The sequence below is a fragment of the Chiloscyllium plagiosum genome, chromosome 27 (assembly GCF_004010195.1).
Source record: "Chiloscyllium plagiosum isolate BGI_BamShark_2017 chromosome 27, ASM401019v2, whole genome shotgun sequence".
In the NCBI taxonomy this organism is placed as follows: Eukaryota; Metazoa; Chordata; class Chondrichthyes; order Orectolobiformes; family Hemiscylliidae; genus Chiloscyllium; species Chiloscyllium plagiosum.
In genome coordinates this window covers 19,399,774-19,419,792 of record NC_057736.1, presented here as the reverse complement: position 1 = coordinate 19,419,792, position 20,019 = coordinate 19,399,774, and the positions used below count along the sequence as shown (strand labels likewise).

At 40.2% G+C, this 20,019-nt stretch overlaps 1 protein-coding gene across 3 annotated transcripts in view; it reads left to right on the top strand.

Annotated features, from left to right (window-relative positions):
• Positions 1 to 20,019, top strand: part of phactr4b (phosphatase and actin regulator 4b) — a 182,147-nt gene that overhangs the window by 81,096 nt on the left and 81,032 nt on the right. For all 3 annotated transcript variants that reach the window (XM_043717592.1, XM_043717591.1, XM_043717593.1), the window contains one exon: positions 9,075 to 9,117. In XM_043717592.1, the coding sequence (XP_043573527.1) occupies positions 9,102 to 9,117 (16 nt within the window). In that variant the 5' untranslated portion in view covers positions 9,075 to 9,101. The remainder of the gene's footprint in view (positions 1 to 9,074; positions 9,118 to 20,019) is intronic.

Sequence of the window (20,019 nt, the reverse complement as noted above, 5' to 3'; positions counted from 1 at the left end):
TCTCACAAACTTGATTGAGTTTTTTGAAGATATAACAAAGAGGATTAATGAGGGCAGAGTAGTGGACTTGATCTATATGGACTTCAGTAAGGCATTCGACATGGGAGACTGGTTAGCAAGGTTAGATCTCATGGAATACAGGGAGAACTAGCCATTTGGAGACACAACTGGCTCAAAGGTAGAAGACAGAGGGTGATGGTGGAGGGTTGTGTTTCAGAGTGGAGGTTTGTGACCAGTGGAATGCCACAAGGATCGGTGCTGGGTCCATTACTTTTCGTCATTTATATAAATGATTTTGATGTGAGCATAAGCGGTATAGTTAGTAAGTTTGCAGATGACACCAAAATTGGAAGTGTAGTGGCAGCAAAGAGTTTTACCTCAGATTACAACAGGATCTTGACCAGATGGGCCAATGGGCTGAGAAGTGGCAGATGGAGTTTAATTCAGATAAATGCGAGGTGCTGCATTTTGGGAAAGAAAATCTTAGCAGGGCTTATACACTTAATGGTAAGGTCCTCGGGAGTGTTGCTGAATAAAGAGACCTTGGAGTGCAGGTTCATAGCTCCTTGAAAGTGGAGTTGCAGGTAAATAAGATAGTGAAGAAGGTGTTTGGTATGCTTTCCTTTCTGGATTTATATTTCCTTGAAAGCTATCATTTCAGTGTGCTTTCAGTAACCTACCCTGTCTACTGCTTTCCTGTTAAAGAAAAACTTCTTTTGCCTTTGTCCAGAAGTTAACCAATTTGGGGTTTAACATAGTGACTGGCTTATGAGGTGCAAAGGATGGTGCTGGAAAAGTACAGCAGGTCATGTAGCATCACAGAACGGGGAGAGTTGAAGTTTTGGGCATCAGCCCTTCAGGAATGACTGGTTTATGAGTTTATCTACTTTCAGTCACTAGAACCAAATGAGCAATCGCTTTAATTGACCTGGAACTCTTCTCCCTCTTGTTAGTGTAATCGATCAACAGTGAGCATTTAACCCAGAGCAACCATTGCAAAACCTGGATGGTGTGCATGCTGCATTGGTTTGGAATTGGATTCGTTAATACCATTCTGCTTTGGCTAAATTTCATATAATCAATTAAACTTATAACATTGGAGGCCATTTGGCTGATTAATTATGTACTGCCTCTGAACGGGAATTCTGGAATGTGGGTTCTCGGCATTAAAGGCAGAGTTTCTAATAGAGTCATATGAAGCTGGAGTAAAATTTTGAAGAGCCTGAGTAGAAAATATCTTTTGGAGCTCCGTGTCACTTGGTAAATGATTCTGTCATTAAAATTTGTTCTTTAATTAATTGTAAACACTGTAAATGCTGGAAACCTTGATCAAACATGTTTGAATGGGTCATGGAAAATACATGAATGAATACCTCTCAACATTTATACAATGTGTAATTTATAAAGGGTGACCTTCTCATCCTATTCATAAATTAGTAGCATCCTTTGTGCCAATGAGTGATTTCAAGTGATGCATTATTCTACTGAAATTTCACATGGTTTGTTTCTAATAAGTGGTGATCAGCTGAAAGTTGATGTTCATCACATTGGGGTAGCTGATTGTAGGAGAGTCTTCTCGCAGTGTGGTGAGATTGGAGGTAAGGAGTGAGCTGTGGGTTGGTTTCATGAAGGCACAGGAACGTAATCTGCTCAAATGTTTACTCCCTGGATTCCTTTAAAGTACAGTTAGTTGTTGACGATTTTATCTCATGAATACTTCAAAGCAATTCTGGTAAGAAGCAAGTGCTTATGCAACCGTCCTGAGATTCCACAAGCAGCAAAGAACTGAATGTTCTGCTTACGATGATGGTCAAACAACTGATGATTTCACTTGTTTATTGTGTGGGCCCAAGAAATCTTGCATTATCCATTGCATTCAATTGCAAATAGGTTTTATTATTAATGGAGGAGGGCGAGAAGTAGGGAATCTGGACATCTGTCGATCTGGAGAAGATATTTGGAGCCATTATCTGAGATCCTGTGAATGAGTACTCCAGCAAGTATAAGTTGATCAGAGTTGGTGTGAATTTGTGAGGGGTATTTAAATTTTGAAATAGTCACTAGCATAGGAGATAAAAGCCTCCTTGTGGATGTTGTCCAGAATGTATCTGCTAAATTTGTGAACACCTAATTATTAAAAGGAAAATAAATTTGGACGTAACCTTGACAGTGATTGGAAATCTGTTAGAAGACAGCAGACACGATGGGGATCATGGAGGTCTGCTTTGATTGGAATGTTACAGGTGGTGTACATTTGATTATTTGATGGGGCCCCAGCTTTTCCCCACATATGTCACTGATATGGATAAAGGAGGGTGAAAATTGCAGAAACAACAGAACCTTTACTTATTGGTTCGTGTTTCAAAGAGCTTTGCAGGTGTTATTTCTCTCAAGGTGTTGGGAAGGTGACCAAATTCTTGATTGAGGCATGTTGTAAGGAGCATCCTAAAAGAAAAGAGCTTGCACATTAAACTGTTAGAATTCCATAGCTTTGGGCCTAGATGGCTGAAAGTATGGCCACCAGTAAGGAGAGATGAAATGAATAATGTACCAGAGACTAAAGTTAGTGGACTTCAGAGATTTTTGATGATTATTGGGCTAAAGTAGGGGAGGGAGATGGGGAGGAGCAAAGCCATGGAAGGTTTTGATGAGAACAGTGGGTAGTTTAAAAATGGGGATGTTGCTAGATGATGCTGTTAGGAGGCAGAGCAAGTTGTTGGAAGGAAGTCACAGATCGAACGAGTGAGCAAACAGCTAAGATACCCTTTATCTACCTTGCTGATCTTGCAATGCTGCATGTGTGTTGAGATCAGAAGTTAATGAAGCTCCTGCAAAAAGCTTGAATTGGATTTGTTTGTGTGGGTGTTTGTGGTGCTATTCATTAAATTGCAAATTCAATGTTGTATATCCGTTTCCAATTGCAGGCATGACCCAAAAAACACTGAAATAGGCTGCCTGTTCATTGTCTTAAAAAAATCACTTTATGGAAATAATATGCAAATATGCTGCCATGTATTCTGCTCTAAATAACCTGCAGTCAAAGGATAAGATCTTCGGCTTTGTACAGCTTCCATTCCCTTTTTAAAATATATTCACCAGGATGTTGGTTTTGCTGGCTAGGCCAGGGTTTAATGCCAAACTTTTGTTGTCCTTGAGAAGGTGGTAGCTTGAAATTTCATATCTCAGTGCTAATCCCACAGTACTCCTGTTGACAATACTGTACAAGGTTACCAGTCGTCTTCAGCTCAAGAATGTTTAAATGTCAAAGAAAAGCCATTTAAGTCCCCCAACCCCTGACACCCCCCCACCACCCCCCCCACCTCCCATGTCAAGGAATGTGCATTGCACCCTTGACTCCATTATCCCTTTTTCTGATCAACTGCCCAATTGTGGCTCACTTGATATCTTATAAAGAAAGAACCTTGCATTTGTATTGTGCCTTCTTATCACCATAATTAGTACAAACTTTGAAGTCCACTCACTCTTACTTGGTCAAATCAAGTAAACAAATCAGCAATGCCAGTGAAATACATTGTTTAACCTGTTTCATTGTGGTTTGGTTGAGGTGTGAATATCCAGGCGCCAGGAGAACCCTCCTGATTCCTCCTCGTAAAATCGCACTGGGATTCTTTTCCATTCACTTGAACATATTTTCGCAACATATGTCAGCACTTGATCTGAATACAATACTCTGACAGTGCAGCATATACACATCACTGGTGAGTGTCAGCCAGGATTTAGTACACAAATTTTGGCACTGGGCTTTGAACCCACAACTTCCTGACTAGAAGTACAGGCGCAAGGACTATCACAAGTGTATGCTCATTATCAGCCCAGTGCTTTTGTGTTAACATGCATTTGTTTTGAAACTAAGTTTATTTTCTGATCTTCTGTTGAGCTAAAATAACAACAGCTTGCCATTATGTCATTAATGCAGTAAAACATTCCCAGGGCCTTCTACAGAAATACCACCAAAAGGTAATTGACATCCAGAAGAAAAGAAAATATTGGAACAAAGACAGTTTTTAAAATGAATGATGTGGGTTTTAAAGAAGGAAATTAAAGAAGTGTGAAGACATTGAGGAAGGAAACTCCAGCACATAGAGCAGATGCTGTCATAGCCAATAATGAAATGAGCCTGGAGCTCGAATTGAGAAGTGGTGAAATTTGGAATGCCTCAACAGATAATCAGATGGTTTTGAATTGTTCAGTGTATTTCACTTTTGTTCATGGGATATAGGCATGACTGACTTGACCAGTATTTATTGTTTGTCCCGAATTGTTCTGGAGAAGGTGATGGTGGGTTGTCTTCTGGCTATAGACTTTGGTGTGTAGGGCACCGATAGTCCTGTTAAGAAGGGTTTCTAGGATTTCGACCAAGCAACTGTAAAGGAATGCAATATAGTTTCAACTCTGGATGAAGGGGAATATGCAGGTGCAGATGTTGTCCTGCTGCCATCCTAGTTCAAGGTGGACAGTGTTAATCATGTGTGTTGACACTGCAGTCACCTAGGCAAGAAGAGAGTAATCAATCATTGTTCTGATCTGTGCCATGAAGATGGTAGACAGGTGTTGTGGTGGAAAGAGGTGAGTCACTTGCCACAGGTTAGATAACATCCGACTGCTGTTGTAGCTACAGTATTATAATGGCTGGTCCACTTCAGTTTCTTAGCAACGTTAACCTCTGGGATGCTGATGGTAGGAGATTTAGCAATGATGATGCAGTGACAATCAAGAAAAATTGATTAGATTTTTTCTTGTCTGAAAGGTTATTGCCTGACACTGGTGACATAAATGTTGCTTGCTGCTTACCAGCCCAAGCTTAGATGTTGTCTAAGTCTTAATGCATGTAAACATGGACTGGTTCAATATTTGAGCAGTTTTGCAATCAGGAAAGAACATTCCACAATTCTAACCTTTACAGTGAGGGAAGGTCATTGAAGCAGCTGAAGATGGTTGGCTTGAGGAACTCCTGCAGAAATGTCCTGGAGCAGAGATGATTGACCTCCAGCCACCATAACCACTTTCCTTTGTGCCATGCATGACTGCAAGCCTTGGAGAGTTTCTGCAATATTTCTGTTGACTCCAGGTTTTGCTAAGACGGCTTGATGCCATACTTAGAATCATAGAGATGTAACATGGCAACAGATGCATCGGTCCAACTCATCCATGTCGACCAGATATCCCAACCCAATCTAGTCCCACCTGCCAGCACCCAGCCCATATCCCTCCAAACCCTTCCTATTCATATACCCATCCAGCTGCCTTTTAAATGTTGCAACAGTACTAACCTCCACCACTTCCTCTGGCAGCCCATTCCCCATATGCTCAAGTGCTGCCTTGATGTTGAGGGTAGTCACGTTCACTTCAGTTCTGGAGTTCAGCTCTTTTGTTCACGTTTGATAGAGTAAAATGAGGTCAGAAGCTTGGTGGATCTGATAAAACCTGAATTAGTGTCAATGAGCAGATTATTGGTGAAAAAATGCTGCTTGATGGCACTTGTCGCTATTATCATAGTTGCCTAACTAATATTTTACAGTATTGCGGCATCTTTGAAAGTAGGTACGGTAAAGTTGAGCTGTTCTCTTATTAGAGACAAACGACTGGTGGTGTTTTAACCTAAGGGTCAGCACGCCTCATGGGCAACAGGAGTGGTTGGAAAGGAGTCTTTCATGGTAACCTTCGTTCATCGAGGATTTGAACCCACACTGTTGGTATCCCTCTGCATTACAAACCAGCCATCCAGCCAACTGAGCTTTGATCTATTCTGGAGTCTCTCCTGTCCTAAAATTAGTCCCACGAGTGGCATTTCTCTCTGTGAGCCTCCATTGTCTATTTTGTGGAAGAGATCTGAAGGTAACATAGTTATGTCCAGCCCAGTCCTTCCCTAAAGCTGGTAGAGAAGCATTAAAGGAGCAGAATTGGGGATGGAGAATTAAAATTGTCTGTTAAGCAGCAGTTGAGGGGGCTAGGGAGAGGTGTTGTTGCTGGTGAGTGGGGGAAGATGTGTAGAAGTCAGTAGTGGAAGACCAAAAAGCAGAGCTTCAAAGTAATTGAGTTTAGAGTCAAATTCTAGCAGCGGCAGCAATAGGAAAATTAATGAGTGATGCTGTGCTCCCTGAAATAAGTGGTCGGTATTGATGGGCAGGATTTAAGATTTAACCCTTGCTTTAAGCTTGAACAGAATATTGAGACCAGTTCAGTTTGTTGAGTACCTGCTGTAGTTGAGGGATTAGGGATTAGGGTTTGTAGTGAAGATGGAAACCATGTTTTTGATTTTTCTCAAATGTTAAGTTTGAGAGAATCATGAATGTTCTGTGGCTCGATGTCTGATTAGAAAGCCTATGAGCATAGGAAGCAAAGAGATGTATGGAGGTTGACTGCATGCTTGGTAAATACTATTACTGAGGAGCTGTATATGTTTGAGAAGTTGTAGAGATATAAGTATAGAACCCTTGCAGCATATGAACAATCGCTTATGACTTCCCATTCGCTTCTGATGCTGTACTGAACACTTTCAGCAGTTTAAGAAAAACTAGATTGAATGTTTTTGGGAAATCGTACAAAAACGCTGATTTCAATGGTGGGTTTGCCACCTGTCCGTTCCATGTCCTCTGACCATAGTCAATGTGGTACAATCAATTCCTTACAGAACAATCCTTGCAGATAGAAAAAATACTTCCACCTGGGGGGCAATCTAAAGTTAAGAATCATAAGCACTATGCAATAACTAATAAATCCAATAAAGCGTTCAGGAGGGACTTCTTCTCAGTGTGTGATCTGTGTAGAACTCTACCAGAAGGAGTGGTTGAGGTAAGTGGCATGTTTTCTTTTCAACATAAAATGTTGGAAAGAGGAAAGAAGGTTATGCCCAATTCGGGTGGAAATCGTGAACGCTGGCATAGGCAAGTCTGTATGTACGGTGGAACTGTGTCATAAATGTTTTTTTCAGAGTGCAGCCTTGATTCCGCAAGATATAAGTTATAAAGTTCTGAGTAAAAATGTATGGTTTCAAAACCTAGCTCTAACATTTTACTAATGAGGGAGATGTGAAATTTTATCAGTGCATCTTATTGGCTAATGGAACATTTTCTTGAGTGATAGTGCAGATTGACTGAATCCTTTTTTTAAAAAAGCAATCCACTTGCGCCTGTGACGGTGGACTGGAATGTGCAATCAAGCATCTTAAGGAGACTGTTGGAGTGAGTGTGCTGCAGTAACAGCAGAAAGATTGGGGGGGTGGGGGGGTGCAGGGGGAGAGGAATGGGGAGAGAAAATGCCAGCTATAACAATATAGAAACCAGCAGTTTTCATTAATGTTCATTACTGGCCAGAATAGCTGCTGTGTCAACTTGTTGAGAAAGTTCTAGGCACACCTGGTGAAAGTGGTTTCTTTCCCTTGGAGGGTGAGGAGGGGTCCTGAAAACAACCAAAACTTTCCTGATCTAATACAAAAACAAAATACTATGAATGGGTGAAATGTGACAAAGGTCATCAACCTGATCTGTTAATTGTTTCTGACTCCAGTGATACTGAGTAATATACCACTTTCTGTTCACAATTCTGTGCCTAACCTTTTGCACATGCTTTGAAATCCTTTGAGTTGCTAAATGAGCGACAATAGAAACTGCGCAGGATAATTATGGATGGGCAGTAAATGCTGATCTAGCCAGTGATGCTCGTAACCCATGAAAGGAAAAAGAAAGTAGAGCTGCCAGCAATAATGTTAAGTGCAGTTTTGTGAGAGCTTGAACATAGATGTCGGGGTTGTAATTCTTCTGTGTACTATTGCTTAATTTGGTTTAATTGCTCATTCAAATAGAAATAATGCAACAAAGCTGCCATCTATGCATTAATCAGTTTGAGCTGCTGTGCATTGTATTTATCGTTGAGAGAAAAACAACTGAAATGAAGGCAATAGATTGTTTCAAGGCTAGTGATTAAGACATTGAGGAAAACCTCCATTGCAGTTTTGTTTTAACCTTTCCAAAGTTAGCTATCTTCATCCCTACATCCTTTGTCTTATTGGCTGTTCAGCTATTGTGGTCACCTCTATGACTGTCAATAGAAGCGATGGTCTGCAGTGGAGATAAGCAGATATTTGGAGCTGTTGTCATGATTCTCAACAGTCCTTTCTCACATCAAATTACTTTATCTAATCCATAACCTCAATTGAAATGGCAAGTGGGATCAATTAAAGTAAGCCATAGACTGCAATTCTTCAGTTATTTAAAGAGACTGGAGAATTTGAGATTGTAAAGAGGAGATTGAGGCATTCAACATCATAGAGTGGTTTGTTATAGTAACTATTAAACTTTTCCAGTTGTAGTAACTAAATAATGGTGGTAACAGTGAGCATAAATGAAGCAGAGGTGGCATGTGAAAAAAAAAATTGTGTGATGAGTTAAGATCTAGAATGTGTACTGCTTGAAAAGGGTAGTGGAATCTGATTTCAGTAGTAAGTTCCCAATGGATATATGCTCAGATAAAACTTAGAGTTAGAGGAAAGGAACTGGGGGCTGAGAGATAGTTTAGACAGCACTTTAAGAGCTAATATAGATATGTTGGGTGGAATCGCCACCTCTCCTGCATCATAATTTCTATGCATCAGAAAACTTTGGATCGGTATACATGGTCCTTTGGTAAATTGCTGCTATATAACATTGAGCAAGAAAAAGGATTGGAGAAGAGATTTGGTGGAATTCGTGCCCAGCCATCTGCTCATGATGTCACTGGAATGGCATTTTATGATACCACAGTAGGTGGTGTTTGCCGCAAGGCACTCACTTTGGCAAGAAACCTAAAATAGATAACTGAATAAAATCCAAATCCAATTTAACATCATGATGTCATTCCTGATACTTCACAGAGAAAATAAAAGTTGACTGATAATTGAGTGCTCTGTTTGGTTAGAGTTAGCTGAAGTTCTTAAGTACAAATAGTGTGTAATGCAGTACTTTGAACTTAACCCATAGCTTGTATTTTGTCAGGCACAAACTACCCAATGTGATAGCATTGCGTAACAGTGAACCATGTTTAACAGACCTGTCTGATAACTGTTCTCTCTTTTACAGCACTGTTACGGAGACGTGTAGCTGGGGATGGAAAACCGTGTGGGTAAGTGTGAGACACTCTTTCTGGCTCTGCATTTCTAGCTTGTATGTTGAGGTTGCTGTAGCAGCTGTGAAGTTCTGTTTGAAACACAGTGAAGTGGATATGTATTGTGTGCAAATCTGTTGAGAGAGAGGTTTAGAGAGGTACTAAAGGCATTGAAGAGTTTTGTAGAAGAGATTGGGGAAAGGAACCATCACTTCATTTGATGATTAACTAGTGACAGGCTATGGTAGAAGGAAATCTGTGAAATGAATATTCATAAACATGCTCTGCAAATGTTGAGTTTGAGGGGCTAAGTAGATTTATTTGTACGCATTTATGTTAATCCCACCATCTCAGTGTTAGTTGAATTAATGTGATTATGTAAGCTGCTGTTTCATCCTACAAAATAAGCACAGTTTTTCTGAACATAGTTTGAATATGCTAATACTAAAATCTGCCCCAGCTGATTATTGATATGAGTCACTGCCTTGCAATTTCTCAAAAGCATCTATAAAGCTGATGAGTTTTGGTGAAGCAACTGTGTAATTACTGGGAAGTGAAGGAGCATAAATTAATATGGGGTAGCAAGATTAAAAGAGCTAAAAATAAATTTGGTCTGGAATCTTTGTATGATTTCTGCCTATTGAAAGAATGAAGTTACACTAGCAAATTCTGGAATTCAACTGCAGTTGAGTTGTCTTCACAAATATTTTGTGCTCTGTTATCTTGGAGCTTTTACATTGGCTCTAAAATCCATCTGACTAATGCAATCTCTGCCCTCTAAACTAACCATGCTCCGAGGTCAGAATGGCAACTTTCCACCCATTGCAGCCATCTTGAATTCTTCATTTTGCAGCCTAGTCATTTTTGGTATCCAAGGTTATACAGTCAGAGTCATAGAGATATACAGCATGGAAACAGACCGTTCATTCCCACTCGTCCATGCCGACCAGATATCCTAAATTTATTTAGTCTCATTTGCCAGCATTTGGCCTATATCCTTCTAAACCCTTCCTATTCATATCCTGATCCTTAGATGAACCCAGTGTTAATCACTTATACCTCTCAGAATCAGCAATCTGAAGCCACAGTTGCCCCAGGTATAACCTTCTCTGCTGTTCTAGTATGTCGGTTGAGGACAGCAGTTACTAGCAGTCTGTTGAATCTAATCAAATGTACCAAGAGCATTAAATCTGTCATTTGAAGGATGGCTCATAATTGGCAAGCCTGCTTCTCAACACTCAAGAGGTCTCTATTCCTGACATAAGTCTATTAAAATTGGTTCTGCTGTACAGTTGCACTCAATCACAACATTTTACATTCAGGTTTACACTCATGCAGCAACATGCCTTGCCCAGTGCATTCTAGCTACATTTTTATGGATCTCTCACTGTGTTTAGGATGAGTTTCCAGGAAAGGGCCTAGAGTTGAGCAATGTGGTGAGTGTCTGGGAGGAAAAAAGGAGCAGTGTTGAATAATGGCCATATGCAGTAATCTTGAGTACAGTTTATTGTGGCTCAGTTAATATTTTAGTTTAGGTCAAGTTTATATCAGATGATTAAATTCTTAGAATTCTTTATCAGTGCACATTAAATTTGCTGATGGATACATCTTTTTGAAGTCCACTAATGATATTTGCAAGTGTAGAGAATTCTGCTTTCTATGCATTTTAATTAGTTCATGCCATGTTAATGAAAAGCATGCTCTGGTTCCAAGGGTCCTCCACTCCATTTTTTGGGACTCATCTTTGGTGGAGGTGGGGGAATTTCTGCCCCTGAGTGGTTTACAATCTGGAGGCAATCTGAGGCAAAGATGGGGCAGTTTATAAATCTTATGCAAAACAACTCTTGTGCTATTTTCCTTGTTTCATGCATAGGCTTGTACTCAGAACATTTTCATGTACCTCTCCTCTTCATTGGTAACTGTAGGTAACTCAAACTCCACTAAATATATCCCCTGTGATAGGTGGGATAGGTTCAACCTCTCCAGATCAGGAAGGCAAGGAGAAGCAACAGCATCTGCACACCATCTTACTTCCGAAGGACTGTCCACAAGTTGACACCTATACATTTTATACATTGTTAGTATACATGAACTTTTGCCAACACCAAGGAATGTTTCTGGCCAGAAAAAAGTGTCACTGTTTAAAATGTCCACATACAATCTCGTACATGTATATTTTTGTAGTTCCTGTAGGTGTTGCAAAATCCACCTTGCAGCTCACCCAGTTTATATTGCAGTGTTATTTTGAGCTCAAAGCCATTTTCTATCCGATTGAAGCATTTCCACATTGTGAAGTGAATAGCAAAATAAGATTTTGTACCAGGACTAGGTTCCATGGCAATTCAGAACGGGCATTTTTAAATTGCAGCTTGTTTCAATTAAACTTTTCATATCAAGGTTCATATTTTAAGGTACAGTAGATGATGACTCAGTGGCAAATTAGTACAGGTAATGTCTGATTTTGCATTGAGAAAGATATGTAAATGAATGATGTTGAATCAAATTAGAGGCCAATATGCCAGGATATTTTCACATGGAGGCAAGTACTGAGACTAGTCTGATCTACATTCCCTGTCTTCATCTGCAACTTTACCACATCCAAATTCAAAGTAATGTCAATATGTTTCTGTTTTATTTACTAAACGTGACCTTCGTGGGTATGTGCCTCACCATTTGGTTAGTTACTTAGAAAATGAAGCAATGATTGTTCGAAAGTACAGTGAACTCGCAATGATCCCTGTTCTTTTATCTCTGCTTGATGTACCCCTCAGCCTATGCTGTCTTGTGATAAGATTGCATCTAGTTTGTTTGGGGCGGTGGATCTTTCCTGTAGATCTGAGTACAATTCAAAGACTCTTGCTCCGAACAGAATGGGAACTGAAAATAATTAGCCTTATAAAAGAGAACCAGATGGAACACTCCAATCCCAGTTCATAAATGTCTCTATTTTTAATAATACTCTGTGGGAGCTTGTCAGTGATGACTTTTAACTTATTTACTGTTCTGACTGATCTCAGACTGACCGTTTTGAAATATTTTCCTTACATGTACATTTGCAAATAGGTTGTCTTTGAATTTTTCAGTGACATCTATCATTCTTTTGATGTAGACTATATATAGCCACAGATTTGATGGTAGGAAACTTTTCTCTTATTCACAAGTTCCTACGACTGTTGGAATGGTGGAAGAGAACTAATATTTAGGCAATATTGAATGTATCTGACCAAAATGCCGTTTGATTACCAGGTTACGAGGAAATCATACGAATTAGGAGCAAAGGTAGGTCATTTGATAGCATGGTAGCTCAATGGTTAGCACTGCTGCCTCAGCACCAGGCACCTGGATTCCATTTCACCCTTGGCCGACTGTCTGTGTAGAGTTTGAGATCCTGAGAGTGCAAGTTATCTTGTTCAATAAGTTATGAGGAACCATAAGGATTTGCCCCTGTGGTATCCTCTATTTTGTTACATGCTGCGGCAGAGGACAACCAAGTGGTGGTTGTCTTGGATGAGTCAACAGAGCAACTGTTAGCCAGCTCTTTGACTTTACAGGAGATCATGCCTGACTCTCCTCTTAACCAATGTTCCCTCATCATTTTTGGTGGAATTCAATAGAGAATGACCTGAAATGTGATCATTTTGAACCGATTCACAGCCAGACTGCAGAACCCAGTTGCAGCATGTGGTTTAATAAACTACTTCAGAATAAAATAATATTTCCTTTAATGCATTAAACCTGCTCTTTTTGGCCTTACCTTTACCTCTTTCCTGAATTCCTTCACTTTTCACCATTTTAAAATACTGAGGCACCCTCATTTGTGAGAAGCATTACCAACTATAAAATTGTTGTCAGATAGAGCAAGGGCCTATGACACTGCTGGAGTTCCTAACGCAACCAGCTGCAGCCTGAAGTAAAGCTGGCATTTGGCAGCAAGAGCTGTTAAAAACTTGATCTCTCCAGATGCCCATTTCAGTAATGCTGGCAAGTGTATTTTTGGCTTGTAGCAGATTGTGTTGCTAGGAGCAACTGCCACCATTAGTGCGCTAACAATGAGCAAACTTGCATTTTAAGAGGATCTTTCATGACATCCCTAAGAGTTTCGCAGCCTATATTTTATTAAGTACTGCTATTATTTTGTGACAGTAGTAAAAGACTTAAAGTTAAAAGAATCATGCTGAAGAAACTCAGTAGGTCTGGCAGCATCTGTGGAGAGAATTAACATTTCAAGTCCAATGACACTTTTTCAATATTTCAGGATTTGTGTTCTGAAGAAGGCTCATTGGATCCAAATTCTGTTTCTGTCTCAGATAATGCCAGACCTGCTGAGTTTCTTCAGTGTTTTGTTTTTAATTCAAATATTCAGCATCCACTGTAGTTTAAAACATCTTGCCTCTATATAGTAACTTCAATACCTTCTAGAACAGTTTACTGCCAATGCATTTTTTTTTTGAAGGGTAGAAGGCAGTCAATTTATATACAACAAGTTCCCCAAAACTGCAATGTGATAAATTCCCAGACAATGTATTTTAACAGTGTGGTTAAGGAATAAATATTTGCAGAGCAACTGAACCTTTCCCTGCTCTGCTCAAAAGAAGGATGGTTTGGGCTCTTTTACATACTCCTGAAAGAACTGACGAGGCTTCAGTCTATCCTCTAATTTGGAATTAAATACTTTGGAAGTGTATTTGTATCATCAATAGCCATGGGGAGGTGCCGGAAAACTGAAGGTTGGCTAATGTGTCATAATTTAAGAAAAGTGGTAAGGAAAAGCAAGGGAACTGTAGACCAATGAGCCTGATGTCAGTGATGGATAAGTTGAAGGACGTTCTGAGGGACAGGATTTACATGTATTTGGAAAGGCAAAGACTGATTAAGGATCGTCAGCATAGCTTTGTGCATGGGAAATCATATTATTAACTTGGCTGAGGTTTTTAAAGAAATGACAAAGAAGATTCTTGAAGGCAGAGCAGTAGATGTTTATATAAACTTCAGCAAAGCGTTTGACAAGGTTCCGCATGGTAGACTGGTTAGCAAGGTTAGGACGCACAGAATCCAGGGGAGCTAGCCAATTGGATACAAAATTGGCTTGAGGTTGAAGACGAAGCATTGGAAGAAAGTTTTTCATAGATTTTGTAGAATCCTTACAGTGTGGAAACAGGCCATTTGGCCCAACAGGTCAACACTGACCCTCCGAAGAGTAACCCACCCAGACCCATTCCCCTACCGTATTATCCTACATTTATCCCTGACTAATGCAACTGACCTACACATCCCTGAACATTATAGGTAATTTAGCTTGGCCAGTTCACCTGGATTGTGGGAGGAAACCGTAGCACTGGAGGAGACACGGAGGGTTTGCAAACTCCACGCACAGTCGCCCAAGGCTGGAATCGAACCTGGCTCCCTGGTGCTGTGAGGCAGCAGGGCTAACCGTTGAACCACCGTGTCAGTTCTTATTTGGACTGAAGGCTTGTGACCACTGGAGTTCCACAAGGATCAGTGCTGAATCCACTGCTTTTCATCATTTATATAACTGATTTGGATGTGCATATAGGGGGTATGGTTTGTAAGTTTGCAGGTGACACCAAAATCAATGTAGTGGACAGTAATGGTGATTATCTCGGAGTACAACAGGACCATGATTGGGTGGACTGATGAGCTGAAGAGTTGCAGATGGAATTTAATTTAGATAAACGTGAGTTGTTGCATTTTGGTAAGGCAAATCGAGGCAGGACGTACACAGTTAATGGTATGGCCCTGGGGAGTGTTGCTGGGGTGAAGTGCATAGTTCCTTGAAAGTGGAGTCGCAGGTAGACAGGGTAGTGAAGAAGGCAAATGGGTACGCTTGCCTTTATTTGTCACAATATTCAGTTTAAGAGTTGGCACATCATATTGCGGCTGTACAGGGCATTGTTGAGGCCACTTTTGGAATACTGGGTTCAATTCTGGTTTCCCTGCTATAGGAATGATGTTAAACTTGAAAGAGTTTAGAAAAGATTTACAAGGATGTTCCTGGTTTGGAGGGTTTGAACTATAGGGAGAGACTGAATAGGCTGGGACATATTTCCTGGGAACATCGGAGACTGAGGGGTAACCTTAGAGTTTTATAAAATCTTGAGGGGTGTTAATAAGGTAAATAGCCAAGGTCTTTATTCCCAGGGTATGGGTGTCCAAAGCTAGAGGGTGTAAGTTTAAGGTGAGAGGGGAAAGATTTCAAAAGGACCTGAGGGATGATTTTTTTCATGCAGTGGTGCACGTATGGAACGAGGTGTCAGGTGATGGTGGAAGCAGGAATAATTATAACACTTAAAAGGCATCTAGATGGGTAAATGAATAGGAATGTTTAGAGAGCCAAAATCTGGCCAATGGGACTAGATCACTTTTGGATATCCGGTCGGCATGGATTAATTGGACTGAATGTCTGTTTTAATGATGTATGACTGTATAACTCGATTATAGACAGATTTTTATGCACGTGCTAATTAGGCTGTATATAATGGTGAATAGGGATAAAAAGGTCAGACTTAAGATCATTGTCCATTGAGATCTACCATAAAGGATGAGGATGCATCAGCTGAGAAGTGAATTGGGCAAAAGGGTCCTCTAGCTGAAAAATTGTTCTAAAATTTGAAGTTTTAATACATTGCAGAAGCTGTATAAATGTTAGTTGTTTATTGTGCTTCATTGTATGTTGCAATGACCACCAAGAACACTAAGGGGTAGGTTTTACTGAAAGTCTTGAAGGAGGAAAGTGAGGTAGGAATGTGCTCATGAGACATAATTCTGGTTTTGCCATTGATTGTGGAAGGAAACCAGAAGACCTGGAGGAAACCCATGCAGACACAGAATGTGCAAACTCTGCACACAATCGCCTGAGGCTGGAATCGAACCTGGCTCCCTGGTGCTGTGAGGACTACGCCCTGTCAAAATCCCATTAGCCCATCATTCTTCCTCAACTGCCACTTCAACGGCAACAACTTGTATTTATGTATAGCATTTTAAGATTGACTGACTATTTTTGGAGTATTGATTTTATTTCATATTTTGGAAGAGTTCCATTCAGCCTTCAGTCTTTAAATGAAAAGTGAACCTATTTGTTCAACTACTCCCAAGCTGGGAAATCTCACTTTGTGGAATAATTGCTTATTTATATGGTGCATGTATATGGTATAATATTCCAAAATGATTCATGGGAACAATATCAAACAAAGTTTGGTACTCAGTTACTTGAGATGTTGGTACAAATGGTTGAGTACTTGTTCAAGGGAGGAAGGTTTTAAGCAGCATCTTAGAGGATAGAGCAATGAAAATGTTTAACAAATGAATTCCAAAGTTTTGGGACTCAACAGTGGGATTCAGTGTAAAAGGTCAGAGTTAAAATTGAGCATGTATTAGGCGGGCGCAGTTTGAGAGTCGTAGCCATTTGGGTAAAAACAAATAAGGAAATTATAAAAGGTTAACTGGTCATTTATTCCTTTGCTATTTGTGGCATTTTGCTGTGTCTGACTTGGATATCTGAATTTGAAATGGCTTCTAGTGAATGAAGTACTTGGCAGATTTCTTAAGGAATGGGAAAAACTATCTTCAAACCTTCTTTTACTGTGATTATTTTTAATTTGTTTGAGATTAATTGAACTGTAAATATTTTGACTTATATCTTACACATTTAAGCTTTATCCTTCAAGGATGCAGTTGTGTTGACCTTGATTGTGTGCCAGGCTTATCAGTGTTCTGCAAATAAACACACTCTTCAGTGTTCATTAACTCTTTAATGCCCATATCCTCACTCAGACTGTTCGCATCCATTACCCTGTGCTTGCTGACCTGTATTCTGGCAAGCCCCACTGTGCTCAGATTTTGTCATCTTGCCCTTCTCCATCTTTCATTGCTTCACCATTGGCAGCTGTACCTTCATCCATCTGAGCTGTAAGCCCTGGAATTCTTTCTGTAATCCTTGTCACCTCTACTACTTTGTCCTCCTTTTAAGGTATCTCTTAAAACCTGCTTTGTCTAATCTGAGTAATGCCATCTCATGTAGCTCAGTGTCAATTTCTTTGTCAATGTTGCTGTAAACTGTCTGAAACAATTTCTGATGCTAAATGTGGTACACAAATGCACATTATTGTCGATTTTGTTTCGAGCTTTAACTTTGTTTCATTCCTTGTTGAAAAACATAGTAACCCGGAGGCTAGATAAGTAGGGAGGATGTTCCTGTGCTGTTGAGTTGCCTGCAGATGGTGCATTTTGTCTTCTGATAGGTCTTTTTATTTCACTAAAAGTACTTTAAACAAATTCTGTTGAACTACAGGAAACTGGTGAGTTCATGAATCACTGAATTGTTACATGTCAGAGGGAAACCATTCGGCCTATTGTCTGCACTGGCTTGCTGAGTTTTAACTTTGCCAATCTCTTGTCTTCCCCTAAGCTTACACCTTGAATAATTGTTTAAATCAAAATAATGCAGCCTTGAATGCCTCAATTGAACCTGTCTCCACAATACTTACAGTGCATTTGAAAACAAAAGCAAGATATGAGGACTGGAAATCTGAAATAAAAACAGAAAATGGTGGAGAAACGCAGGCCTGATGGCATATCTGGAGAAACAAACAGTTAACGTTTTAACTCTGATATACTCTTCAGAACTTGTAAAGTCATTCTGTGCTGTACCTACTGGCTGAGAAAATGTTTTCTTCTCATTTCGCATTTGCTTTATTTCGTAATACCCCTTATGACTGTACTCTCTAGATCTGTTTGAGCCAAAACAGTTTCTCACTGTCACTTTGTGCAGGCCCCTCGTAGTTTTGAAAACTTCCATCATGTCTCCATGTAGCCTTCTCTCCAAAGAAAGAAAAAGGATTCTGTGTAATCCAGGTTGGAGGAGGGGAAAAATTTCTGGCTGTAAGAGCTGCTCCTATTTTTTTTAGGTATTTTAGGTGCTGGATGTGATTTCCTCAAATTCCAGGAGCAGCAATTACTGTTTTGTATGCTGTTGCATTGTTTTGGAACTTTGGAAAAAAAAGTCAAAACAACAGCAGTTTTAAAAGGGAGAACAGCAGACAAAGGAAGCACATGGTGAGGACAGTGCAGGAGAGAGAGAGAACCTGCAGTTATTGCCTTTGCTGTTTTTGAATTCATGTGTCGCTGGACATCGGAGTGCATCTGGGAAAATTAACAAACAGTGAATTTCACAACTAATCTCGGAGGAACCAGTTTGGGCGAAGTTTACAACACAGAATCAGATAAGTTAATTGTTGTTTTAAGTCTGTCCAAGAGAAAGGCTGTATTAGTAAGTACATTGGGTTCTTTCTTGATTGTGTTTTTGGAGAAAAGTCTCTTGATTAGACTTAAAATATAAGCCACAGCTATTAATTGAACCTGGGGCAGTGTTTTGTAGAGGAATAAGACGGTGTTATTTTCTGGGTCTGTAGATTGTGAAGGAGCAAAAATGGCCTTTGCAGTGATATGTACTTCTTGTCAGATGTGGGAGTTTAAAGAAAGTTTAAGGGGTACAGTGGATTATATCTGCCATAAATGCTGTTGGATGCGAATCTTATCAGACCGAGTGGATCGGTTGGAGAGACAGATAGAAGCGATGAGAAATTTGCAACAGCAACAGTATGTGATGGATGGCAGTTATAGGAAGGGGGGAAAGTCTCAGATACAGTCACATAGATGGGTTAACTCCAGGAAGGGTAAGAGAGGTAGGCACAGAGGGCAGGAGTCGTTTGTGTATACACCCATTTCAAACAGATATGCTATTTGGAAAATGTAGGGGGTGATGGATTCTCAGGGGAACGTAGCACGAACAGACAAATTTCTGGTATTGAGACTGGCTCTAATGCAATGAGGGGTACGTTGGCTTCAAAGAGATCAATCGTGTTAGGGGATTCTGTAGTCCGAGGTACAGATAGACATTTCTGTGGCCAGCAGAGAAAAAGCAGAATGGTGTGTTGTATCCCTGGTGCCAGCATCAAGGATGTCTCAGGGTGCAGAATGTTCTCACGGGGGAGAGGGATCAGCAAGAAGTCATTGTCCACATTGGAACCAATGATATAGGAAGTGAAAAGGTTGAGATTCTGAAGGGAGAGTTAGGCAGAAATTTAAAAAGGAGGTCCTCAATAGTAGTAATATCTGGATTACTCCCAGTACTACAAGCTAGTGAGGGCAGGAGTAGGAGGATAGAGCAGATGAATGCATGGTTGAGGAACTGGTGTATGGGAGAAGGATTCACATTTTTGGATCATTGGAATCTCTTTTGGGGTAGAAGTGACCTGTACAAGAAGGGACGGATTGCACCTAAATTGGAAGGGGACTAATATACTGGTAGGGAAATTGGCTAGAACTGCTTCGGAGGATTTAAACTAGTAAGGTGGGGGAGTGGGACCCAGGGAGATAGTGAGGAAAGTGATCAATCTGAGACTGGTACAATTGAGAACAGAAGTGAGTCAAACAGTCAGGGCAGGCAGCGACAAGGTAGGACAAATAAATTAAACTGCATTTAGTTCAATGCAAGGGGCCTAACAGGGAAGGCAGATGAAGTCAGGGTATGGTTAAGAACATGGGACTGGGATATCATAGCAATTACAGAAACATGGCTCAGGGATGGGCAGGACTGGTAGCTTAATATTCCAGGATACAAATGCTACAGGAAGGATAGAAAGGGAGGCAAGAGAGGAGGGGGAGTGGCATTTTTGATAAGGGATAGCATTATAGCTGTGCTGAGGGAGGATATTCCCGGAAATACATCCAGGGAAGTTATTTGTGTGGAACTGAGAAATAAGAAAGGGATGATCACCTTATTGGGATTGTATTATAGAGCCCCCTAATAGTCAGAGGGAAATTGAGAAACAAACTTGTAAGGAGATCTCACCTATCTGTAAGAATAATAGGGTAGTTATGGTAGGGGATTTTAACTTTTCA